General features: G+C 47.0%; 1 protein-coding gene across 3 annotated transcripts in view; it reads left to right on the forward strand.

Moving 5' to 3' along the window:
• The window catches only part of GRB10 (growth factor receptor bound protein 10), a 91,295-nt gene that overhangs the window by 9,562 nt on the left and 61,643 nt on the right, over positions 1-20,090 (forward strand). For all 3 annotated transcript variants that reach the window (XM_079949621.1, XM_079949623.1, XM_079949622.1), the window contains one exon: positions 16,086-16,184. In XM_079949621.1, the coding sequence (XP_079805747.1) occupies positions 16,134-16,184 (51 nt within the window). In that variant the 5' untranslated portion in view covers positions 16,086-16,133. Of the gene's footprint in view, positions 1-16,085; positions 16,185-20,090 lie in introns of those variants that run through there.

Raw genomic sequence — 20,090 nt, forward strand, 5'->3', positions numbered from 1 at the left:
TTCTTCCAGAGGCGTGTCCTCTTAAGATTTTCCTTCAGAAATGGATGTAGTTACAGTCTATGTATGTTTTAAATTATGGTTGTGAACCCTCTAGTTATAATTTCATTGTTTTACCTTTCTTCGTAAACCACTTTGAGGTCTTTTCCTGCAATCCAGTGGGGCACGAAGTTTATGAAATAAAAAAGGGCCAGTTAGGGAGAGTTTAGGGCACCTGGCCTACCTGGCATAGAAGCCAGGAGCTTTCTTGGCAGAGTGTAGCAGGGATGCCTGCTTCTGACCCTGCAGGGCTGTGGAGCAGAGGGACCTTCCTCCTGCCCTTGCCGCAAGAGGGCACCATGATTCATTGTAAAGATGGGTCGCCCCTTGAGGGTGCTCCAGTTCCTTTCTGGCCAGATAGGCAGCCATCTTGGCAGGCGCCCCAGTGATGGCAGGGGGTGAGGATGGAGGTGGCCTAAGCTTAACTTTTTAAAACGAAGGGCGAAACATTTCACGTGTCGGCGGTTGTCAGAACGCATCGGGCTCCAGGCAGCGTTGCCTGTGTCCTGCTTCCATGCAGAGAAACCTGTGAGGCTAGGCTAGTCAGTGTGTTCCCTGAGGTTTTGCCGGGCTCTGGATTTGCTGGGGCTGACAGGAGTTTGTTATAGGGAGCAGACGGTTTCCCTTGCTAGAACATCTCCTCTGACTGACTGTTTCCAGGGAAAATTCAGGCGCTACAGTGGTGCCTCGCAAGACGAAAAGAATCCGTTCCGCGATTCTCTTCGTCTAGCGGTTTTTTCGTCTTGCGAAGCAAGCCCATTGACGGCTTAGCGGCTTAGCGCTATTAGCGGTTTAGCGGCTTAGCGGATAAGTGGCTTAGCGGCTTAGAAAAGGGGGGGGGGAACCCCGCAGGAACTCGCAAGACATTTTCGTCTTGCGAAGCAAGCCCATAGGAAATTCGTTTTGCGAAGCACCTCCCAAACGGAAAACTCTTTCGTCTAGCGAGTTTTCCATCTTGCGAGGCATTCGTCTTGCAGGGCACCACTGTAGTTATAACCCACAAAGCTCTACAAGTCCAAGCTATCTGAAGGACTGTGTTCCCCTGTATACACCTGCTCAGGTTTTGAGATCTTCAGGGGAGGTCCGTCTCTTGGTCTCCCCCCCAGTCCACACTTGGTGGGGATGCAGGACAGGGCCTTCTCGGAGGCTGCTCCCAGACTTTGGAACTCCCTCTCTAGAGAAGCCACACTGGCTCCTTCCTTGTTGTCTCCTTGTTCCAACATGCTTTGGGGAACTGACTTCTTCGAATGAGGGGGCTGGTACCATGCTGTTTTTATTGTATTTATGTTTTTAATATATCTTTTATATTTATATAGAGAGAAGCATAGAATAGTATAATTGCAAGGGATCCACGAAGGTCATTTAGTCCAATGTGGGGCTTGAACGCACGACCCTAAGATTAAGAGTCTCATGCTTTACCAAGGGAGCTACATGCAGTTTAATTCTATTAATATTTACTTGTTTTACAGTTATTGTCGTTCTCTCCCCCCCCCCCCGTCTTACGTCAGGGGGGAAAGGTGGGATATAGATAGATAGAGGCACTGGTTTTGCCCATTACGTCTGTTACCCTGCTTACAGAAAGTAGGCAGAGACCTTGGAGCTCTTTGTGCGCACCACTCAGTAGCTGCTCTGAGGACAGAAGGTGTGGACAACACTGTTAGCTGCAGTCCCCTCTAGTGCTCCCCTTGGCTGTATCTTGGGACCCAGTGGGTGCTGCGCCTAGTTCTGCCGTGCTGGTGAAACTAATAATAATAATAATTTATTTGTACCCCACCCATCAAAACATAATTCAAAACCCTTTTGAATTATGGTACTGGAGGAGACTCTTGAGAGTCCATGGACTGCAAAAAGATCAAACTTATCCATTCTAAATGAAATCATCCCTGAGTGCTCACTGGAAGGACAGATCGTGAAGCTGAGGCTCCAAGACTTTGGCCACCTCATGAGAAGAGAAGACTCCCTGGAGAAGACCCTGATGCTGGGAAAGATGGAGGGCACAAGGAGAAGGGGACGACAGAGGATGAGATGGTGGGACTGTGTTCTCGAAGCTACCAGCATGAGTTTGACCAAACTGCGGGAGGTAGTGGAAGACAGAAGTGCCTGGCGTGCTCTGGTCCAGGGGGTCACGAAGAGTCGGACATGACTAAACAACAACAACAACAACAACCCCGCCCATCTGGCTGGGTTTCCCCAGCCACTCTGGGTGGCTTCCAACAAAGGTTAAAAATACATTAAAATGTCACACATTAAAAACTTCCCAGAACAGGGCTGCCTTCAGAGTCTTCTGAATGTCAGGTAGTTGTTTATCTCTTTGACATCTGATGGGAGGGCATTCCACAGGGTGGGCGCCACTACCGAGAAGGCCCTCTGCCTGGTTCCTTGTAGCTTTGCTTCTCGCAATGAGGGAACTGCCAGAAGGCCCTCGGTGCTGGACCTCAGTGTCCGGGCAGAACGATGGGGGTGGAGACACTCCTTCAGGTATACTGGGCCGAGGCCATTTAGGGCTTTAAAGGTTAGCACCAACACTTTGAATTGTGCTCGGAAACGTACTGGGAGCCACTGTAGGTCTTTCGAGACCGGTGTTATGTAGTCTTGGCAGCCGCTCCCAGTCACCAGTCTAGCTGCCGCATTCTGGATTAATTGCAGTTTCCGGGTCACCTTCAAAGGTAGCCCACGTAGAGCACATTGCAGTGGTCCAAGCGGGAGATAACTAGAGCATGCACCACGAAGGAGTTGTGCCTCTGATGATGGAGGTTGCCTGCAGTTGTCATAACTACAAGCAAGCCATGATGGTCCTCTATCATCCATTGATACATCTAGGTGTCTTGGAAAGCAGTCCATTTTGGTGACCATCTCTGCATCTTTGTGAGAATGAATTCCATAGTTCTGTGTATATTCCACCATTTGCTTTCAGTGGATGACTCCAGGTCCTAGTATTACGAAAGAGGAACAAACTTATCTGTATGCACCTTCTCCACAACATGCATTATTGTATACACTTCTTACCGGTGCTAGAAACGGGGTCTGTATTCTAGACACATCAAAGAAGCGTTTCAGTTTAAAGCAATGTAATTTTAAACAGGGAAAACAGTTAGAGAAAAATGGGACTCCACTTTGCCATCTGGTGGCACAATGTTGTATCACACATATAAATCGCCTTTTTTTTTACCAGTCTAGCCGAGTCCCAAGATAGAAAAGCTAGGAACCAAATGGCACCTGGGACCTGGGTTGTTGGCGCTAAAACAATTGTCTAGTCGCCATTGGAGTGTGTGCAGGCTCGTCTAGTCGCCATTGGAGCATGATGTAATACACAATTCTCATAAGTGACACATTGTTAATATCACATTTTTAACAGAAGTTGTTAATACAGTGGTACCTCGGGTTGCCGACGCTTCAGGTTACAGACTTCGCCAACCCAGAAATAGTACCTCAGGTTAAGAACTTTGCATCAGGATGAGGACAGAAATCGTGCGGTGGCGGCGGGAGGCCCCATTAGCTAAAGTGGTGCTTCAGGTTAAGAACAGTTTCAGGTTAAGAACAGACCTCCAGAACGAATTAAGTTCTTAACCCGAGGTACCACTGTACATGTTTAATTTGGTGTTTATAATAAAAATATTGGTACCATACTTTAATTTTCAAAACACTCTACTCTTTATTGTCAAACTCCTCAACATATTGTCTATCTTTTTCAGCCGGGGCTGGTCCACTGTCCCTCAGACCTTGTGGGGGACCGGACTATATTTTGAAGAAAAAAAATGAACGAATTCCTATGCCCCACAAATAACTCAGAGATGCATTTTAAATAAAAGGACACTTTCTACTCATGTAAAAACACGCTGATTCCCAGATCATTGGCGGGCTGGATCTAGTCCCCGGGCCTTAGTTTGCCTACCCATGCCTTAGCATATACTTCGAGGCTTCAAAGCACATACATTTCAGTAATCCTTGAATGTCAGCCAAGCACCAAAAATGGCACCCAGACTTTTTGAGGTGCTCGCAAGTGGAGAATCTTTAGGCTCAAAATGCCCCTGGCACCCTGCTAATTTTGAACCCTGCCCCTCACCGTAGCTAATGATGAACCCTAGCAGGGACCACAGCGTTATTTCTTTCGCCATTAAATTACATGGAGCAGTAATTAATTTCTTTTGAGCAGTAGGGTTTAGACAAGTAGCGTAGCTGTTGCAGTAAAGTGATGGGACCCCTAAGTGTTCCTCTCTCTGTGTTGCATGCCTGCTCTCCTTCCAGCAGAACTCTTGGCCCTGGATATGAGGAGCTGCCTTGCACTGAGTTGAGAGCATTGGTGGAACAGCCAAGCACGGCCTCCTTTGGCAGCAGCAACACTCCAGAGTCTCGAGCACAGGCTGTTCTGCAACTTGAGATCTTTAACAGGAAACGTCAGGGATTGAACCTGGGATTTTCTGTTGACAAAACTTGTGCTTTTATCGTTGCGCCATGGGCCTTTCCCTCAACCACACGTGGCAAATGGCCTTGCCTTCTCCACAGTCACTGGGAAATATCTGCTACTTTCTCCCAGTGACATGGGGTGGTTTATCTGCAGCCCTAAATAGATCTGATCCAGCATGTTTGACATAATGACTCGTCAAAGTTTTGTTTAATAAACACGAGCCATTACTTGCTGTATAAATATCTCAGAAGTTTTCTGGTAGCCCAAAGTAGGAGGGATGAAACATTTGGTAAAGGGGAAACACTCAAAATGTACTTAGCAGGGTTTAAATGTTTATATTCAAATTCAAAGCCGTACTTGGAAATTATTTTTATTGACTTACCTGTATTGACATACCGTGTAAGTCTACAATAGAGTTGCATATGCAATAACAGACAGATCTCTGCTCCTAGGAATTTTTGATCTGTAGTTGTTGGTCAGGGAAGTGTAGTGAAGGAGGGAAAGGACATGAATAAGAGCAAAGGGACTTAAATTTGGTTATCGTTGGAAATGGGAATTAAACATTGAAAAAGGAGTGGAGAGACTTGAAATGCATTCACATGCTCAGTAGCATATACGGTAATTCCTTTACACTTAAGGGTGGGCAATGAAGGTTTTGCAGATGTGTAGCATGCTACTTTTAGCACACCTGAAGAGCAGTGTACATAAAAAATTATATGTGCTTCCAAGGGATAGTCACCAGAAAACTTAATAACCACGTTGCATTCTCTAGTATTCATCCTCGTAGTACAATCTGAGTACTATTGTGTTCTGATTTGTATGAAAGCAATCTATTTCTGAATTTTCTCAGAAAGATAATAATGATAGTGGAAAGATTTCCAGCACACATCGCTTTGTGTTGGACGGGGGAAGGCATTAGAAGAGCAGTATTATCTGACGTTTGACCATACCTCTTGGTCAGCGTTCGAAATTTACCCGTCGCCATTGGCTCTCTGCGACACAGGAGTCCCCCCTTGCGACCAAGTCAAGATTTCCAGTCATGTGGTTTGCGACCAAAATCTCCTTTCCCTGGGCAGGAGAGGGGGTGGGCAGCTTCTTGATGTGCTGAGTCAGAGGGAACATTTTTCATTGTTGTACAATTTGCATAAGTAAGCAAACTCTGAAGAAGGGGTAGGGGGCACTGGGCAGAAAGGGAGATTTGGCTGATTTTCACCCCTCCCCTTAAATCTCACACTTTGCAGATAGAAACACATTGTGGCTTGCAAAGGGTGGGGATTGGGATCAGGAAGAGATCCGGCTGATTTTCACCCCTTTCCTTCAGTTTTTCTGTGAGACAGGTTGAGGTTTGCAAACAAACACCAGCTGCAAACTGTTAAATCAATTTATTGCTTGTGGGGCTTCTTCTCAAAAGTAAAATGGCTCTGGCAGTAAAGAAGTTCCACTTTTTTGCTTTGCCTCTCATTTCTTCTCATAATAATATGTTTGCTGGCTTGCTTGGAAGAATAAAGGTTTGTCCCCTTTATTTGGATTTTGCTGTATCGTTTTTTCTAGGAATGGAGTGAGATGTGCTGGATGTGTGTGGTCTGTTTTCTCAACCCAGTCTGCAGCACGAGACACAGCATCTTTCTAGACCTTCTTGGAGATGAATTAGCAAAGTCTGCTGATGACACCAAATTGTTCAGGGTAGTTTTTAACTAAAAGAGGCTGTGAGGCACTCCAAAAGGCTCTCTTCTAACTGAGTGAATGAGCCGGACAAACGCCGGCTCCCTTGGCTTGAAAGCCAGATGAGCGCTGTACCCCATAGTCGCCTTTTACTGAACTTAACCTTTACCTTAGTGGCTGGAGTATCTGTAGGACTAGGACCTGGGAGACCAGGGTTCAAATTCCCACTCAGCCATGAAGTTCATTGGGTGTTATTGTCCTATACATACCTAAATTTAAGTCCCATTGTGCTCTCTGTATGACGTGTTTTGCTATGGCTGGCTCAAACTCTCCAGATTGCAAAAAAAACAACCAACAACAAATAAGTTTTCTGCGCAAAGTTGTTCACCAATTTACAGGTTTTGGCAAACTACCCCTCTAATTGGGTACAAGAGGTTTTTAGTTTTGCTAGAATGAAACTGCAGTCACATCTCTTATAGACTGCTTTTCCACTTGATTGCTTCTGTATTTTAAAAGAGCTCCTGTTTTGTGCACAGCATTTATTCCATCTTCAGCTAGAACCTCCACCTTGTCTTCATTTGCTTTGTAATCTTGTTTTTAAAAACTGCGCCTAGACACATAGTTGTGGCGACCATAATTTAGGTTTAAGGTGCCATTTGGCTCCTTGCTTTTATATCTCTGTTTCTAACGCTGCTCTTGAGACAGGAAGAGCAGGATGTCCTCATTGCCTGGCTCAGGGTACCAAGCAGTAGTAATCATATTGTGGCAGCGATGTAATGAGAGAAGCTTGCCAAGTCTAAACAATTTCAAGAATCCCCAGATGTAAATACTGTGCCGTCAAAGATAGTTCAACAGAAATTCCAAGCAAATCATACTTTGGCACGTCTGGAACCCTAAAGAATATTTTTGCAAGGCAAAGAATTCACTGGGGCTGTTTCGCTAAAAGGCTTTTGATCCTATACGTAGGCAAAGTGAACCAACACCTTTGGTTTGTATGCAGGCCTCTTGGGTGTGGTTTTGGCTCTGAATTTAGGGGTGCAAAGTTAATGAACTTAATTAAGTCTCTGTGCTTTAATCAGCAGATTAATTGGCTAAAGTATTAGTTTGAGGGGAATGAGTGTTGGTGGGGCTGGGGTTTAAGGCCACACTTTATCCCTTGAGATTATTTTAGTCTTTGCCCCCTTACTTCAATGGGAAAGGAAAAAGGGAAATGTTAAAGACCATTGCAGAGTCTGCGAGGGTTGGATGAACTGGGATTTTTAACATCCTTCCGAATAGTGCAAACCTGTTGTGCTGCAGGCCTTGGTGAATAAATTCCTGCTCATCTGTCCCTGAACTTCAGCAGGACAATGCTATAGCACAGTTGCCTTCTTGTACCGAATGTTGTGGGTTAGGGACAGGTATTCAGGAAGGTATTCATCTGGTATTCATCCATAAAGAAGGCTGATTGCCGAAGAATTGATGCTTTTGAATTATGGTGCTGGAGGAGACTCTTGAGAGTCCCATGGACTGCAAGAAGATCAAACGTATCCATTCTGAAGGAACTCAGCGCTGAGTGCTCACTGGAAGGTCAGATCGTGAAGCTGAGGCTCCAATACTTTGGCCACATGAGAAGAGAAGACTCCCTGGAAAAGACCCTGATGTTGGGAAAGATGGAGGGCACAAGGAGAAGGGGACGACAGAGGACGAGATGGTTGGAAAGTGTTCTTGAAGCTACAAACATGAGTCTGACCAAACTGCGGGAGACAGTGGAAGACAGAAGTGCCTGGCGTGCTCTGGTCCAGGGGGTCACGAAGAGTCGGACACGACTAAACGACTAAACAACAACAACATTCATCTGGCACCAAATTTGAATGGTACAATGCAGAAAGGGAAGGCAGGTTGAGGCCACCAGTATATTGGTAAATTGTCTGAAACTGTGTTGAAATTGTCTGTGTTGGGGTTCAGATGGCAATGCCAGTTTTAGACAATTTGAGCTGGTGATACGTCATGCCAGCTCAAAAGGCTTCAGATGGCAAAGCTGCAGGCAGGCAGACGGAGTCTGAGAAGGTTCTGGCACCTTCTCATGCTCCTTCTGCCTGCCTGCTCCTTTGAGGAATTCCCCATACCTCCTGCTCACATGAGCTGGAGCGATATGGGGGCTCATTCAGCTGAGGTGCAGGAGGCTTCTCTTAAATAATTCTCCCCCCCACCAACATTTCCTCTGGAAGAAGTGCCCTCTGTTTTTGGCTCCTGGGGGAGGTGAGCACGCTAAGTCTTTGTCAGGCTGTCTTAGGTTGTCCTTTTTCTCTTTATTAGTTTGTGAAATTAAGACTTTTGCATACTTGGGGAGCAGTGGCGTAGCGTGGGTTGTCAGCACCCGGGGCAAGGCAAGTAATTTGCGCCCCCTAACCCATGGATTTGCGCCCCCTACCCGTGGATTTGCGCCCCCTACCCCCCAGATGTTGCGCCCGGTGCGGCCGGCCCCCCCTGCACCCCCCACGCTACGCCACTGTTGGGGAGTTCCTGTCTGTGGTTGGCTATGCTGTGGGAAATTGGTCAGGTTCAATATTAGAATAAGTGGGGACCTGTAACAATACGCTCATGGGTGTCTACAGACAATATGTCTGCAGAAACTATTAAGTCAGTCTTCCCCATGCAGACCAATGTAAGTCAACAGCATGAAAGGAGAAGAGAAGGAGCCAACTCTCGCTCTGTTTACAGAATCTTCCCTGCAGATTTACCTGGAGGCAACTCCTACACATGGTTGGCAAATGGCTATTTAAAAGTCTGGATTGGGCAACTTAATCAAGAGTTCTAGCAACTGCCTTTATAATCGCTATATAGTAATCACTATGTTATAATCACTATACAGAGGTCAGTTTCAGACATTGAGAATTACAGTTGCTTTGTGTGTGTTTGCATGTCACCTTGCACAGTTACTGCTCAAGAAGAAAATGGCAGGATGGTTCTGTTGCACTCACAGGCTTAGGGTTACATATGTGTGCTACTCCCATGGTGCTAAGAAAGGTCTGCCACTTGTTTTCATGTCAGCTCATCATACGTCTACCTGATGGGTTTGTTACTGAAGCTACAGAAAATATATGTTGGTCACAATCGGAGGTCCTTGGCTTGTGCTGTTGACATAAGCCATGGTGGGTCTCCCCAGGCTTAGGTCCCTTGAGCAAACTCTGGGGCCTGTTTTGCCCACAACCTTTCTGCTTTATTGTGTACTCATTATTTGGGTTGGTAGAGGTTTTTGCTCAGAGGAAGGTGAGGCAAGTCTCTCCCCCCCAAAAAAAGTTCATTGTGGGTTCTCTGTTGCGTCATATTGCGCATCATATTTAATCTGCAGGAACCATGAATGACGTGCAAATTCGATATCCAGAGCCTTTACATAGGCCACTGTGAGTGCTATTTAAAGGAGCAGCCTCTACTTGCTAGATAAAGGTAAAGGTACCCCTGCCCGTACGGGCCAGTCTTGACAGACTCTGGGGTTGTGCGCCCATCTCACTTAAGAGGCCAGGGGCCAGCGCTGTCCGGAGACACTTCCGGGTCACGTGGCCAGCGTGACATCGCTGCTCTGGCCAGAGCCAGAGCCAGAGCCGCACACGGAAACGCCGTTTACCTTCCCGCTGGTAAGCGGTCCCTATTTATCTACTTGCACCCGGAGGTGCTTTCGAACTGCTAGGTTGGCAGGCGCTGGGACCGAGCAGCGGGAGCGCACCCCGCAGCAGGGATTCGAACCGCCAACCTTTCGATCGGCAAGCCCTAGGCGCTGAGGCTTTAACCCACAGCGCCACCTGCGTCCATTTGCTAAGTGCCTTCAATTGTAAAAAAAAATCTGCAGCGATTGGTGATTTATGGCCGGCTTATTGTTTTCAAAACTTATTCACCCTTAGAAACTGCCTTGACTAATTTTTCATTCTGCTGCTTGGTCATGATTTCCATTTGAAGAGTTCAGTGCCTTTTTTTTTTTAAAGGAAAAGCACAACCCTGATTAATGGAATTGTCACCTTTCAATCTTGGGGTACAAAATTTGACGACAGTCCTGCGTTGTGGATTACTCAATAGTGATATATGAGCTCTTTCTTGGCAATATTCTGTCAGTGTGGTAACTGAGAACTGTTGCTGCAACCGGGTCCCACATTATTTCCCAACTATTATGCCTCCCCCGCCAAACCCTTTCCCCAGTTCTCATAGATGCCCTACATCCCCTCACCTTCGGCAATGCAGTGGTGTCTTTTTGGCCATGTGTCTCCTTTTGAGTGTCAGGGACGCGGGTGGCACTGTGGTCTAAACCACTGAGCCTAGGGCTTGCTGATCAGAAGGTCGGTGGTTCAAATTCCCGCAACGGGGTGAGCTCCTGTTCCTCTGTCCCAGCTCCTGCCAACCTAGCAGTTCAAAAGCACACCAGTGCAAGTAGATAAATGGGTACCGCTCTGGCAGGAAGGTAAACGGCGTTTCCATGCGCTGCTCTGGTTCGCCAGAAGCGGCTTAGTCATGCTGGCCACATGACCCGGAAGCTGTCTGTGGACAAACGCTGGCTCCCTTGGCCTTTAGAGCAAGATGAGCGCTGCAACCCCAGAGTCGTCCACAACTGGATCTAACGGTCAGGGGTACCTTTACCTTTACCTCCTTTTGAGTAGTCCTGATGGAGGCACATTAGGCAGTTGCAACTTGGAATCCGATTGTGTCTCTCCCACACTGCTCTCCTTGCCAGATCCATGCTACGTAACTGGAGAGGAAGACCTGGATGATGCTTCCTTTAGTAAATCTGCCCCTAGGACTAGGCATCGCCCCTTGGCTTTTTTGTCTGAAGGACAACCATATTTTTAGTCTTAACGCATTCATGCAGAAAAGCCCTTATCTTGGGGGGGAAGACCCTCACTCTATCATAGAGGTGGGAATTCTGTCATCTTTCCCACGGAAATGATCACAGTTTATTTTGGTGCCTGTCCGATTCAGGACACTTGGCTAGGAAAGGTCAGGAGGCAGATTCACGGGACAAACATCCCTGTTGTTGTTGTTTTTTACAGTGGCATAACTGTCACGGCTTTCTTCAAAGCATTCTGGGAATTGTAGTTGCTGATAATTCACTTTAATCCCCAGAACCTTTTCATTCTGCAGTGTAAATAGGCCCAGTTCATCTCTCTCTCTCTCTCTCTTTTGAAAGATTAGTAAAGTACCTTTTGGGGAATTTCCATTGTGTTTTATCTTTTTGAGATAATTTAAGTGTAGTAATGCTGAAGGACACGATGTGTTATCTTCAACGCAACAGCACTAAATAAGGCCACACAACACAAATGCCAAATTAGGGGCGTGAGTCTCTGGCTGTGTTGTTTGAGAAGGATAGAAGTTGCAGACAAGAATAGCGCATATGAACGGTCATATTCATTTTCTCATATCCAAGGCGAAATGATGGTAGGCAGGTACCTGGCTTAGATTTTTAGGAATACCCAAGGCCAGATTTGGAGATGAAACTAAATAAAGCGATCTGTATGAAAGCAGCCACAGCTGGCATTGGAAACCTTAAATATGGGCAAGGGCCACCATAGCTAGGGTGTGGAAAGTTGCAGGTTCAGTCCCAGGTGGCCTCTCCAGGCAGGCCTGGGAGAGATGCATGTCTGAAACCGTGGAGAACCATTACTTGCCTGAGCAGACAGTACTGAGCTGGGTGGACCAATGGCCTGACTCTGTGAGGCTGCTTCCTGTCTTGCTAATTTCCTGACACTTCCTCTGAGAAAGTTGCCCTATGACAACAAGCTCTTTGCAATTACACAATGTGGGCATAGCATCGTGTTCTATTGGAATGTACTAGCAATATCTTTATGGGACGCAGGTGGCGCTGTGGGTAAAAGCCTCAGCACCTAGGGCTTACCGATCGAAAGGTCGGCGGTTCGAATCCCTGCGGCGGGGTGCGCTCCCGTTGCTCGGTCCCAGCGCCTGCCAACCTAGCAGTTCGAAAGCACCCTCGGGTGCAAGTAGATAAATAGGGACCGCTTACTAGCGGGAAGGTAAACGGCGTTTCCGTGTGCGGCTCTGGCTCTGGCTCTGGCTCTGGCCAGAGCAGCGATGTCACGCTGGCCACGTGACCTGGAAGTGTCTCCGGACAGCGCTGGCCCCTGGCCTCTTAAGTGAGATGGGCGCACAACCCCAGAGTCTGTCAAGACTGGCCCGTACGGGCAGGGGTACCTTTACCTTTACCTTTAGCAATATCTTTTAGTGTGCATTTTTATTTCTTTATTATGTCTATCTCCCAGCTTTTCCTTGGAGGAGCTCAGTATGATCTCATAGGTTAGTCATTTCCATTTCTTTTCAAGAAATGGAAGAGGCCAGAGCTGCAAGAGGTTGGGCAGAAAGGGAGCACGGGCGGACGCGTCTTAACTTTCCCGTGGTCATTGCAAACCAGCGGATAGAGCCAAGGCCTCGCCTTGTGACCGAATGGTGGACTTGGACCAGGAAGCGTGTGATAGAACAATGAAATGGGTTACTGAAGGAATAGACTAGGTTCTGTTTGAACTTGGGTTAATCGTTGCCTGATTTCTGTAATTTTAGAATGCTGTATGAGGCGTTAATGTTCATTTCCCCAGGCATATTCCCCTCTGGAAGCTGAAGCGTTCATCCACCAGATCTGTAGCCTCTGCCCAGAGAAAGTGGTCTCTGACTGACGGATGTCAGTGACCTCCAGCTCCTGTCCTTAGATCTGACTTGGAACCAAGTGGCACTGATGGATCAGTGTCAGGGGGGTCTTGCTGATGACACTACCTTGGGTCAAGCAACCCTGAAGCTTGCAGGCCCCAGTTCAGTTGTGTCTTCAAACAGAAGTTTGGAGAGTAGATGGTTGTCACATGGCACAGCTGCTTCCCAAGGATTCCTCCTGCCAGATCCTATCCGAAGGGACCAGTTGTTCTGAGCACTTTTGCACCAGAGGACCCTGTCCAGCTGTGATCCTGCACAGCTCACCTTGGAAGAAGAAAAGAATTGTCAGCAGCAGTCTGTCCTGTGCATGCATGGTAGAAAGGCCTGGCATGATGCACTTTAAGTCATGTGCTCTCCTGCCTCTTCCTGACATTTTACTACCACTTATTTTGATCTCTCCCATGTTTTTCAAATGTATTTATTTATTTTTCAGTTGCCTGCATAAGGTCGTGTAAGAAAAGTGAGTGTAACTTGTGGGCTTAATGGAGGCACAGGCAAACTTGGCCCTCCAGATGTGTTGGGACTACAACTCCCATGATCCCTAGCTAGCAGGGCCAGTGGTCAGGGATGATGGGAATTGTAGTCTCAAACACATCTGGAGGGCCGAGTTTGCCTATGCCTGGTCGACACTGACGGGCAGAGGTTCTCCGGGGTTTCAGTCAGGCATCTCCTGTTAGTCCTGCCTGGAGATCCTGGGGCTTTAGACTTTGCCCTTCTGCATGCAAAAAGCAGATAGCCTACCACTGAGCTGCAGGCCTTGAAGGCATGGCCATTTTCTGCTGCCCCGTTGCCTAAGATCCTTTGTCTGGAGATGCGAAAGAATTGTAGCTGGCACATTCTGAATGCAAATCCTGTGCTGTGCCACTGAGTTATGGCTCTTGTCTCCTTTGACTGTTCCTTACTTGAGTTTGTGAGGAGATGGGTGCTTAGGAACAGGCTGTGCTGGAGGAGAGATCCCCTGAAAATGGTAGTTCTTTCAGTTATTTGTTGTCAGAGGCTACAGGCCTCTTGTCTAGACCTTGAGATGAAGGCATTGGCTCCCCTTTTTAACTGTGTCAGCTTAACCAGAAGAATGGGTTGCAAGTACAGTATTTCAGAGCACATGCTGCCTTCTAGAACATTTTCTTCTGAAACTACATTCAGGTGGCCTATGAAAGGGCGTTTTTCGCATACTCTTATTGTTTTGGTGGGAATACACATATGTGACCTAGTGGGGCTGGCACTGAAGATGGAATTTCGTCTCTTCCTCTAATGTTTTGGCACTCTTACCATTGCATGACACCATTGCATGAATGGGGATACTTTCAGAAATAGTCCTCATTGCATGTACAGTGGTACCTCGGGTTACATACACTTCAGGTTACATACGCTTCAGGTTACAGACTCCACTAACCCAGAAATAGCGCTTCAGGTTAAGAACTTTGCTTCAGGATGAGAACAGAAATCGTGCTCTGGTGGTGCAGCAGCAGCAGGAGGCCCCATTAGCTAAAGTGGTGCTTCAGGTTAAGAACAGTTTCAGGTTAAGTACAGACCTCCAGAACAAATTAAGTACTTAACCCGAGGTACCACTGTAATGTGTAGTTGCTCATTGATATTTTTAAGGGTGGGAAGGTGCCTGTCCCCTCCTTTTTTTACTAGGCAATCAACCCTATGCATGTTTGCTTCTGTCCCCACTGCATTTAGTGGAGCTTATGCCAAGGTTAGGACGCGGGTGGCGCTGTGGTCTAAACCACTGAGCCTCTGGGCTTGCCGATCCAAAGGTTGGCGGTTCGAATCCCCACAACAGGGTGAGCTCCCGTTGCTTGGTCCCAGCTCCTGCCGACCTAGCAGTTCAAAAGCATGCCAAAAAGTGCAAGGAGATAAATAGCGAGAAGGCAAACAGCATTTCCGTGCGCTGCTCTGGTTTCTCCAGAAGTAGCTTAGTCATGCTGTCCACATGACCCGGAAGCTGTCCGCCGGCTCCCTCGGCCAAGAAAGTGAGATGAGCTTTACTGCAACCCCAGAGTCATTCGCGACTGGACTTAACTGTCAGGGGTCCTTTACCTTTACCTCCTTTTTATGCCAAGGTTAAGATGTGTAGGATTGCAGACAAAATCTGCTTATTATTATAAGACATGTAGGAATAATTGCATTCATAAGCCTTTTTCTGCCTGACTTTATAGAAGTTTCCTTCCTAGCAGAATTGTGAAAAGCAGTTGACCAAGAAGTGTACTCATAAATGGAGCTCTTTCGAGGTGATTGTCGGCTAAACAGAGTAGCTGTGTGTTTAGTTATTGAATCCAGGCCGCCATCAGACTAGGTGATGTGCAGTATACTGCACATAAGCCTGCGTTTACTGTGAACGATATCAGTGCAGAAGCTTTGCTGCCTATTGCTTCTAAGCGGATTACACCATTGCACATGCAGATCATAGGAATTTGTAGGCAAAGAGACCTCCACCTACAGTGGTAGGTAAAAGGTAAAGGTACCCCTGCCCGTACGGGCCAGTCTTGACAGACTCTGGGGTTGTGCGCCCATCTCACTCAAGAGGCCAGGGGCCAGCGCTGTCCGGAGACACTTCCGGGTCACGTGGCCAGCGTGACATCGCTGCTCTGGCCAGAGCCAGAGCCGCACACGGAAACGCCGTTTACCTTCCCGCTGGTAAGCGGTCCCTATTTATCTACTTGCACCCGGAGGTGCTTTCGAACTGCTAGGTTGGCAGGCGCTGGGACCGAGCAGCAGGAGCGCACCCCGCTGCGGGGATTCGAACCGCCGACCTTTCGATCGGCAAGCCCTAGGCGCTGAGGCTTTTACCCACAGCGCCACCCGCGTCCCTACCTACAGTGGTAGGACTCAGTAATTTAAAAATAAAATAGATTTCTACCTTTCGAATGTTTTGTAGGTTTATAAGTAGCCGTTTGTCAGATCTCTTGTAGTAAGTCAGAAGACTCTCCAAGTGATTAGGCAGGGAAACCTTGTTGTAATTTGGGGGGTGTTCTTTTGTATGCAGAATTTGTTGTGCTCTGCGTGACTTACAGAAGTATGTGGGTGTTTGGGCAAGTCAGGTATGCTAGTAAAATTTTATGTGGGCTAGCAGCTGTTATGGGCTTTATTCCAGTCCTTCTGTTATGCAATAAAATAACATTGAATGGCATGAACCTGACTGCTAGGCTTCCAATATTACTTCCATACTGTGATTGGCAGAAGGGCACAGGCTTTTCTCTTCCCCTCTCTGTCCTTCCATCTCCAAGTTGTTTGCCATATTAACAATTTGTCAACACCTCCAGCACAGTTTTCTCACCATCTTGTTTTTACACTGCAGGTGCCGCAAAGCAGTAGATGTAATTTTGAAGATATTCTGAAGGCACAAATGGCTTTAGCTGGCTGCCCAGACTCCTTTTTGCACCATCCTTACCGAATAGTAAGTTATAACTTAAATATATTTAAAATGCATGGAATCCAGCTGTAGTGGTGGAGTAAAGTCTGTTTCCTGAGCTGAGTAACTCACTAGTTAGCCTTAATTACGTCAGTGGCCTGGATCAGATTTAAAGGGAATCCAGGCTTTCCTGCTATATCAGCGATTCATTGTGAGCCTTGGGTTCATGTGCTCTTACTCTCAGCCTCATCTGCATGCCAGAGGAGATCGGAAGATTTCCCTCCCAATTTTTAACAGACTGCAGACCAGGATCCAAAACCAGCTGCCAAACTAGAGCTTAAACAAACCATACTTCTCTGCGTTTGGACCTTGACACGGAACTGCAATTTGTTTAAAATGGGGAGTGAGATCTTCCAAACTCATCCTCCAGGCATTCAGAGGAGGAGGAGAGGAGGTAGCATTGGAACCCGAGGCATGCACTGACTCATGTACAGATTGGGAAACCATAGTTTCGCACTATGGTAGACCCACAACTTATGTAGGATTTATTTACGTGATTGCAGCTTTGCATGGGTGGTGGGCGAATAAATAAACAGATGGAGAGCCGGGGAATGGGGCAATCAGAAGGGGCTGTCCAAGGTCTCAAGAGGGGCATGGCGGAGGGCGCTTTCTGGTGCCGAGTTTTCTTGACACTGAAAAGTTTTTAAGCCCTCCATCTTGCTTACCGGGCTCTGGTAAGGTTATACAAGGCCTCTGGAAGGCTGTGGATTTACTATTTGTCAACTAATATTTTTACTGGGTAAAGTGTAGCAAGTTTCAGACCTGCACAAGTTGTGACCCGTTGAGCTGTGCATTGTGGGTCTGCTAGGCAGCAGAAGAATCTTTGGTTTCCCAGGTGGGCCACCATGTATGGCAGGAGGACTGTGCCTGGCTTTGTGCTAACTTTAGCTGCTTTTTGTGCCATGATGGCTAACCTGTACTACTAGGCCAGTAAGTATTCAAAGACTGCTTTGGAAAATGAGTGGTTGGTCTTGGTGTTTTAAAAGCAAGCAGCTATTCCAAATCAGTTGTACATAGGATGACTCAGAAAGCGAGGGTGACTGAAGCCCTCAAAATTTACTTTGAAGGTCCTTCTCAAGGTGCTTTATTATGACATATTACGGTTTCGGCTATTTTCAGGGGAAATAATCACAGCTCTGTAAATGGTGAACCAATTTTGGCACACCCAGATCAAAGGCAAAGAGCCGTGCTACTAAAAGGGGTGTTCCTGCAACAGCAATATGGGTTGGTGGCTCCTGCTAGTTGTATCAAAACCAACGAAGGACTACCATGTAGGAGAGGCTACCTCAATCTTCACGGAAGCCATGAGGAGGCTGGTGCAAGACCATGCTGGGGAGGGAATTGAAAAAAGGTTATGGAGAAATGATAGTAATCTCAACCAGATACAAATGTTATGCTTCTGCTGGTGCTCTTGCTAACCATGAAAGCAACTGAAACATAGCCTGTAAAGCAGTGATGAGGTACTTGCAGGTCTGTTTAGGTCCAGCCTATGAGGCGGCTCCCTGCCAACCACACCTGATGTAATATGTGATTTGCAGTTTGTGGTAGCCAGGGACATGGCTGCAAAGGAACAAGCAGGGGCTTAAAAGTTGCCAGTTGTTTCTGTACAAGCAGGGCTTCCCATCAGTGCTGGTAAGCAGGGATCAGGAACTCCTTAGTCCTGCTTTCTGTTTTGAAGGATGGATAAAACTCAAACCATTTCCTCAAAATGGACTTTGAGGAGTTCATTTTGTAACCTTGGACTTGGGACGCAGGTGGCGCTGTGGGTTAAAGCCTCAGCGCCTAGGACTTGCCGATCGAAAGGTCGGCGGTTCGAATCCCTGCGGCGGGGTGCGCTCCCGCTGCTCGGTCCCAGCGCCTGCCAACCTAGCAGTTCGAAAGCACCTCCGGGTGCAAGTAGATAAATAGGGACCGCTTACCAGCGGGAAGGTAAACGGCGTTTCCGTGTGCGACTCTGGCTTGCCAGAGCAGCGATGTCACGCTGGCCACGTGACCCGGAAGTGTCTGCGGACAGCGCTGGCCCCCAGCCTCTTAAGTGAGATGGACGCACAATCCCAGAGTCTGTCAAGACTGGCCCATACGGGCAGGGGTACCTTTACCTTTACCTTTAAACAAAATGGAAGGTGCACTCCCAGTGCCTGCCAGCTGATTGGCACTGAAAGCGCATCTTCAGACAAGATTGCTCTAACCACTAGTCAGCTGATCAGTAGTTATAGCAACTTCCTTTAGACTTGGGACAAGTATTAGGCATCCTTCAATTTGCAGCACTCGTGTCACCTTTCAGGGGTGAGATGAATGTTACTCAGATGCTGAGAGATTTGAGTTGCCCTGTATGTGGTATCTTAGGTACCAAAACACTAATCATGCAAGGCTATGTGTGTTTACCAAAAACAAGAAGGATCTGCCCATCAGATCTGCCCATCAAAAAGTGCTTTTGAGTTCTGTGTTGCACATGCTAATTAATCCCCAGGCTACAACTGGAACATATAAATGCTGTTTTCTTGAACATACTTCCGCCTGGAAAGAGAAGTTTTTCTTACCAGTAATCTGGACAAGGTTGGTTGGTTGGTTGGCATCTGTCTGCCTTGGAAGACAATGGAAGAGTGCTCCCAAACCCCCTGTAAATTGTGCCACACTCTGCAAGTGAAGTTCCATGGCAGAATAATAAACAAACACAATCAGACTTAATGAGACTTCTGAACACTTCTGAATTTGCCAAATCTTCTGTTTTCTCAGGATCACAATACAGTCGTACCTTGGATCCCGAATGCCCTGGAACTCAGACGTTTTGGTTCCCGAATGCTGCAAACCCGGAAATGATTGTTTCGGTTTGCAGACGTTCTTTTGGAACCTGAACGTCCGACGAGCTTCCTGCAGCCAATCAGAAGCCGTGATTTGGTTTTCGAACGTTTTAGAAGTTGAACAGACTTCTGGAATGGACTCTGTTCATCTTCCAAGGTACAACTGTACGCTCATTCTATAGAATCATACACAGTCAGTGATCTTCAAAAATATGTACCTCTTCTGTACTTCCTGGGTGTGCTTGGTAGGAACTTGAGGCGTTGAGTTGGTTCATTGTTGATAGCTGATAGCAGCAGTTCATGTGAGCCCTGGGTGTCTCATGCGCCTGTCTTGGTTAGATGCTTCAGGTCCCCGATTCAGCAAGCATGGGAAACAGAACAATGTGTCTTTTGTAGAGCACCCACCTAGCCATGCCTTCCTTCTGTTGCTTGCTGGTTCTTGCATGTCCACTCCTATTTCTTTAATTCTGACCTTGTCCCACATGAGCAGCATGGAGAAAATGGTTTTACTGGTGGGGTTCTACTGTATCCCTCTTATGTGATGTCAGAAACATCATCATGTTCGCAATATGCCAGGAACAGTGTGCAAAGCAACAGTCTGTGTGCTCATTTGCATAACGGTGAGTACAACTTGGGCACCATTGTTAATAATCAGGCAAGATGTTCTCTGTTCAGAAGTGTTGCTGCAGCAGTCCTACAGTATGATAAAAGAAAGGTTGCAAGTGAGGAATGTTCTCTAGAATCTACACAGTAAAAGTAATCATTGTCATCATCATGTGATTTGAATGCCGCCTTTCCATAGTTCAAAGCATGCGCAAGGCGGCTTGCAATATGAGATGATTTACATAATTGCAAACATAAGAAAAGTAGTTGTAAACAATAAATAAAGCACATCAAAAAAAGTGCATGACCAAATCACACAATTTCCACATAATTCATAATAAGATTTAAAAACAGCAACAAAAAGAGGCTGTTCAACGGCCTCAGCTTTTGTAGCTGGAGTCAGCCCAGGCGCCCCCCCCCCCTGTCAGGTCAGGTGAAAAAATACCTTTAGAGCAGGGAGCAGGTGTTTCAGGACTCCCAGGCAAGA

The sequence above is a fragment of the Podarcis cretensis genome (assembly GCF_951804945.1).
Source record: "Podarcis cretensis genome assembly, chromosome: 13".
Lineage (NCBI taxonomy): Eukaryota > Metazoa > Chordata > Lepidosauria > Squamata > Lacertidae > Podarcis > Podarcis cretensis.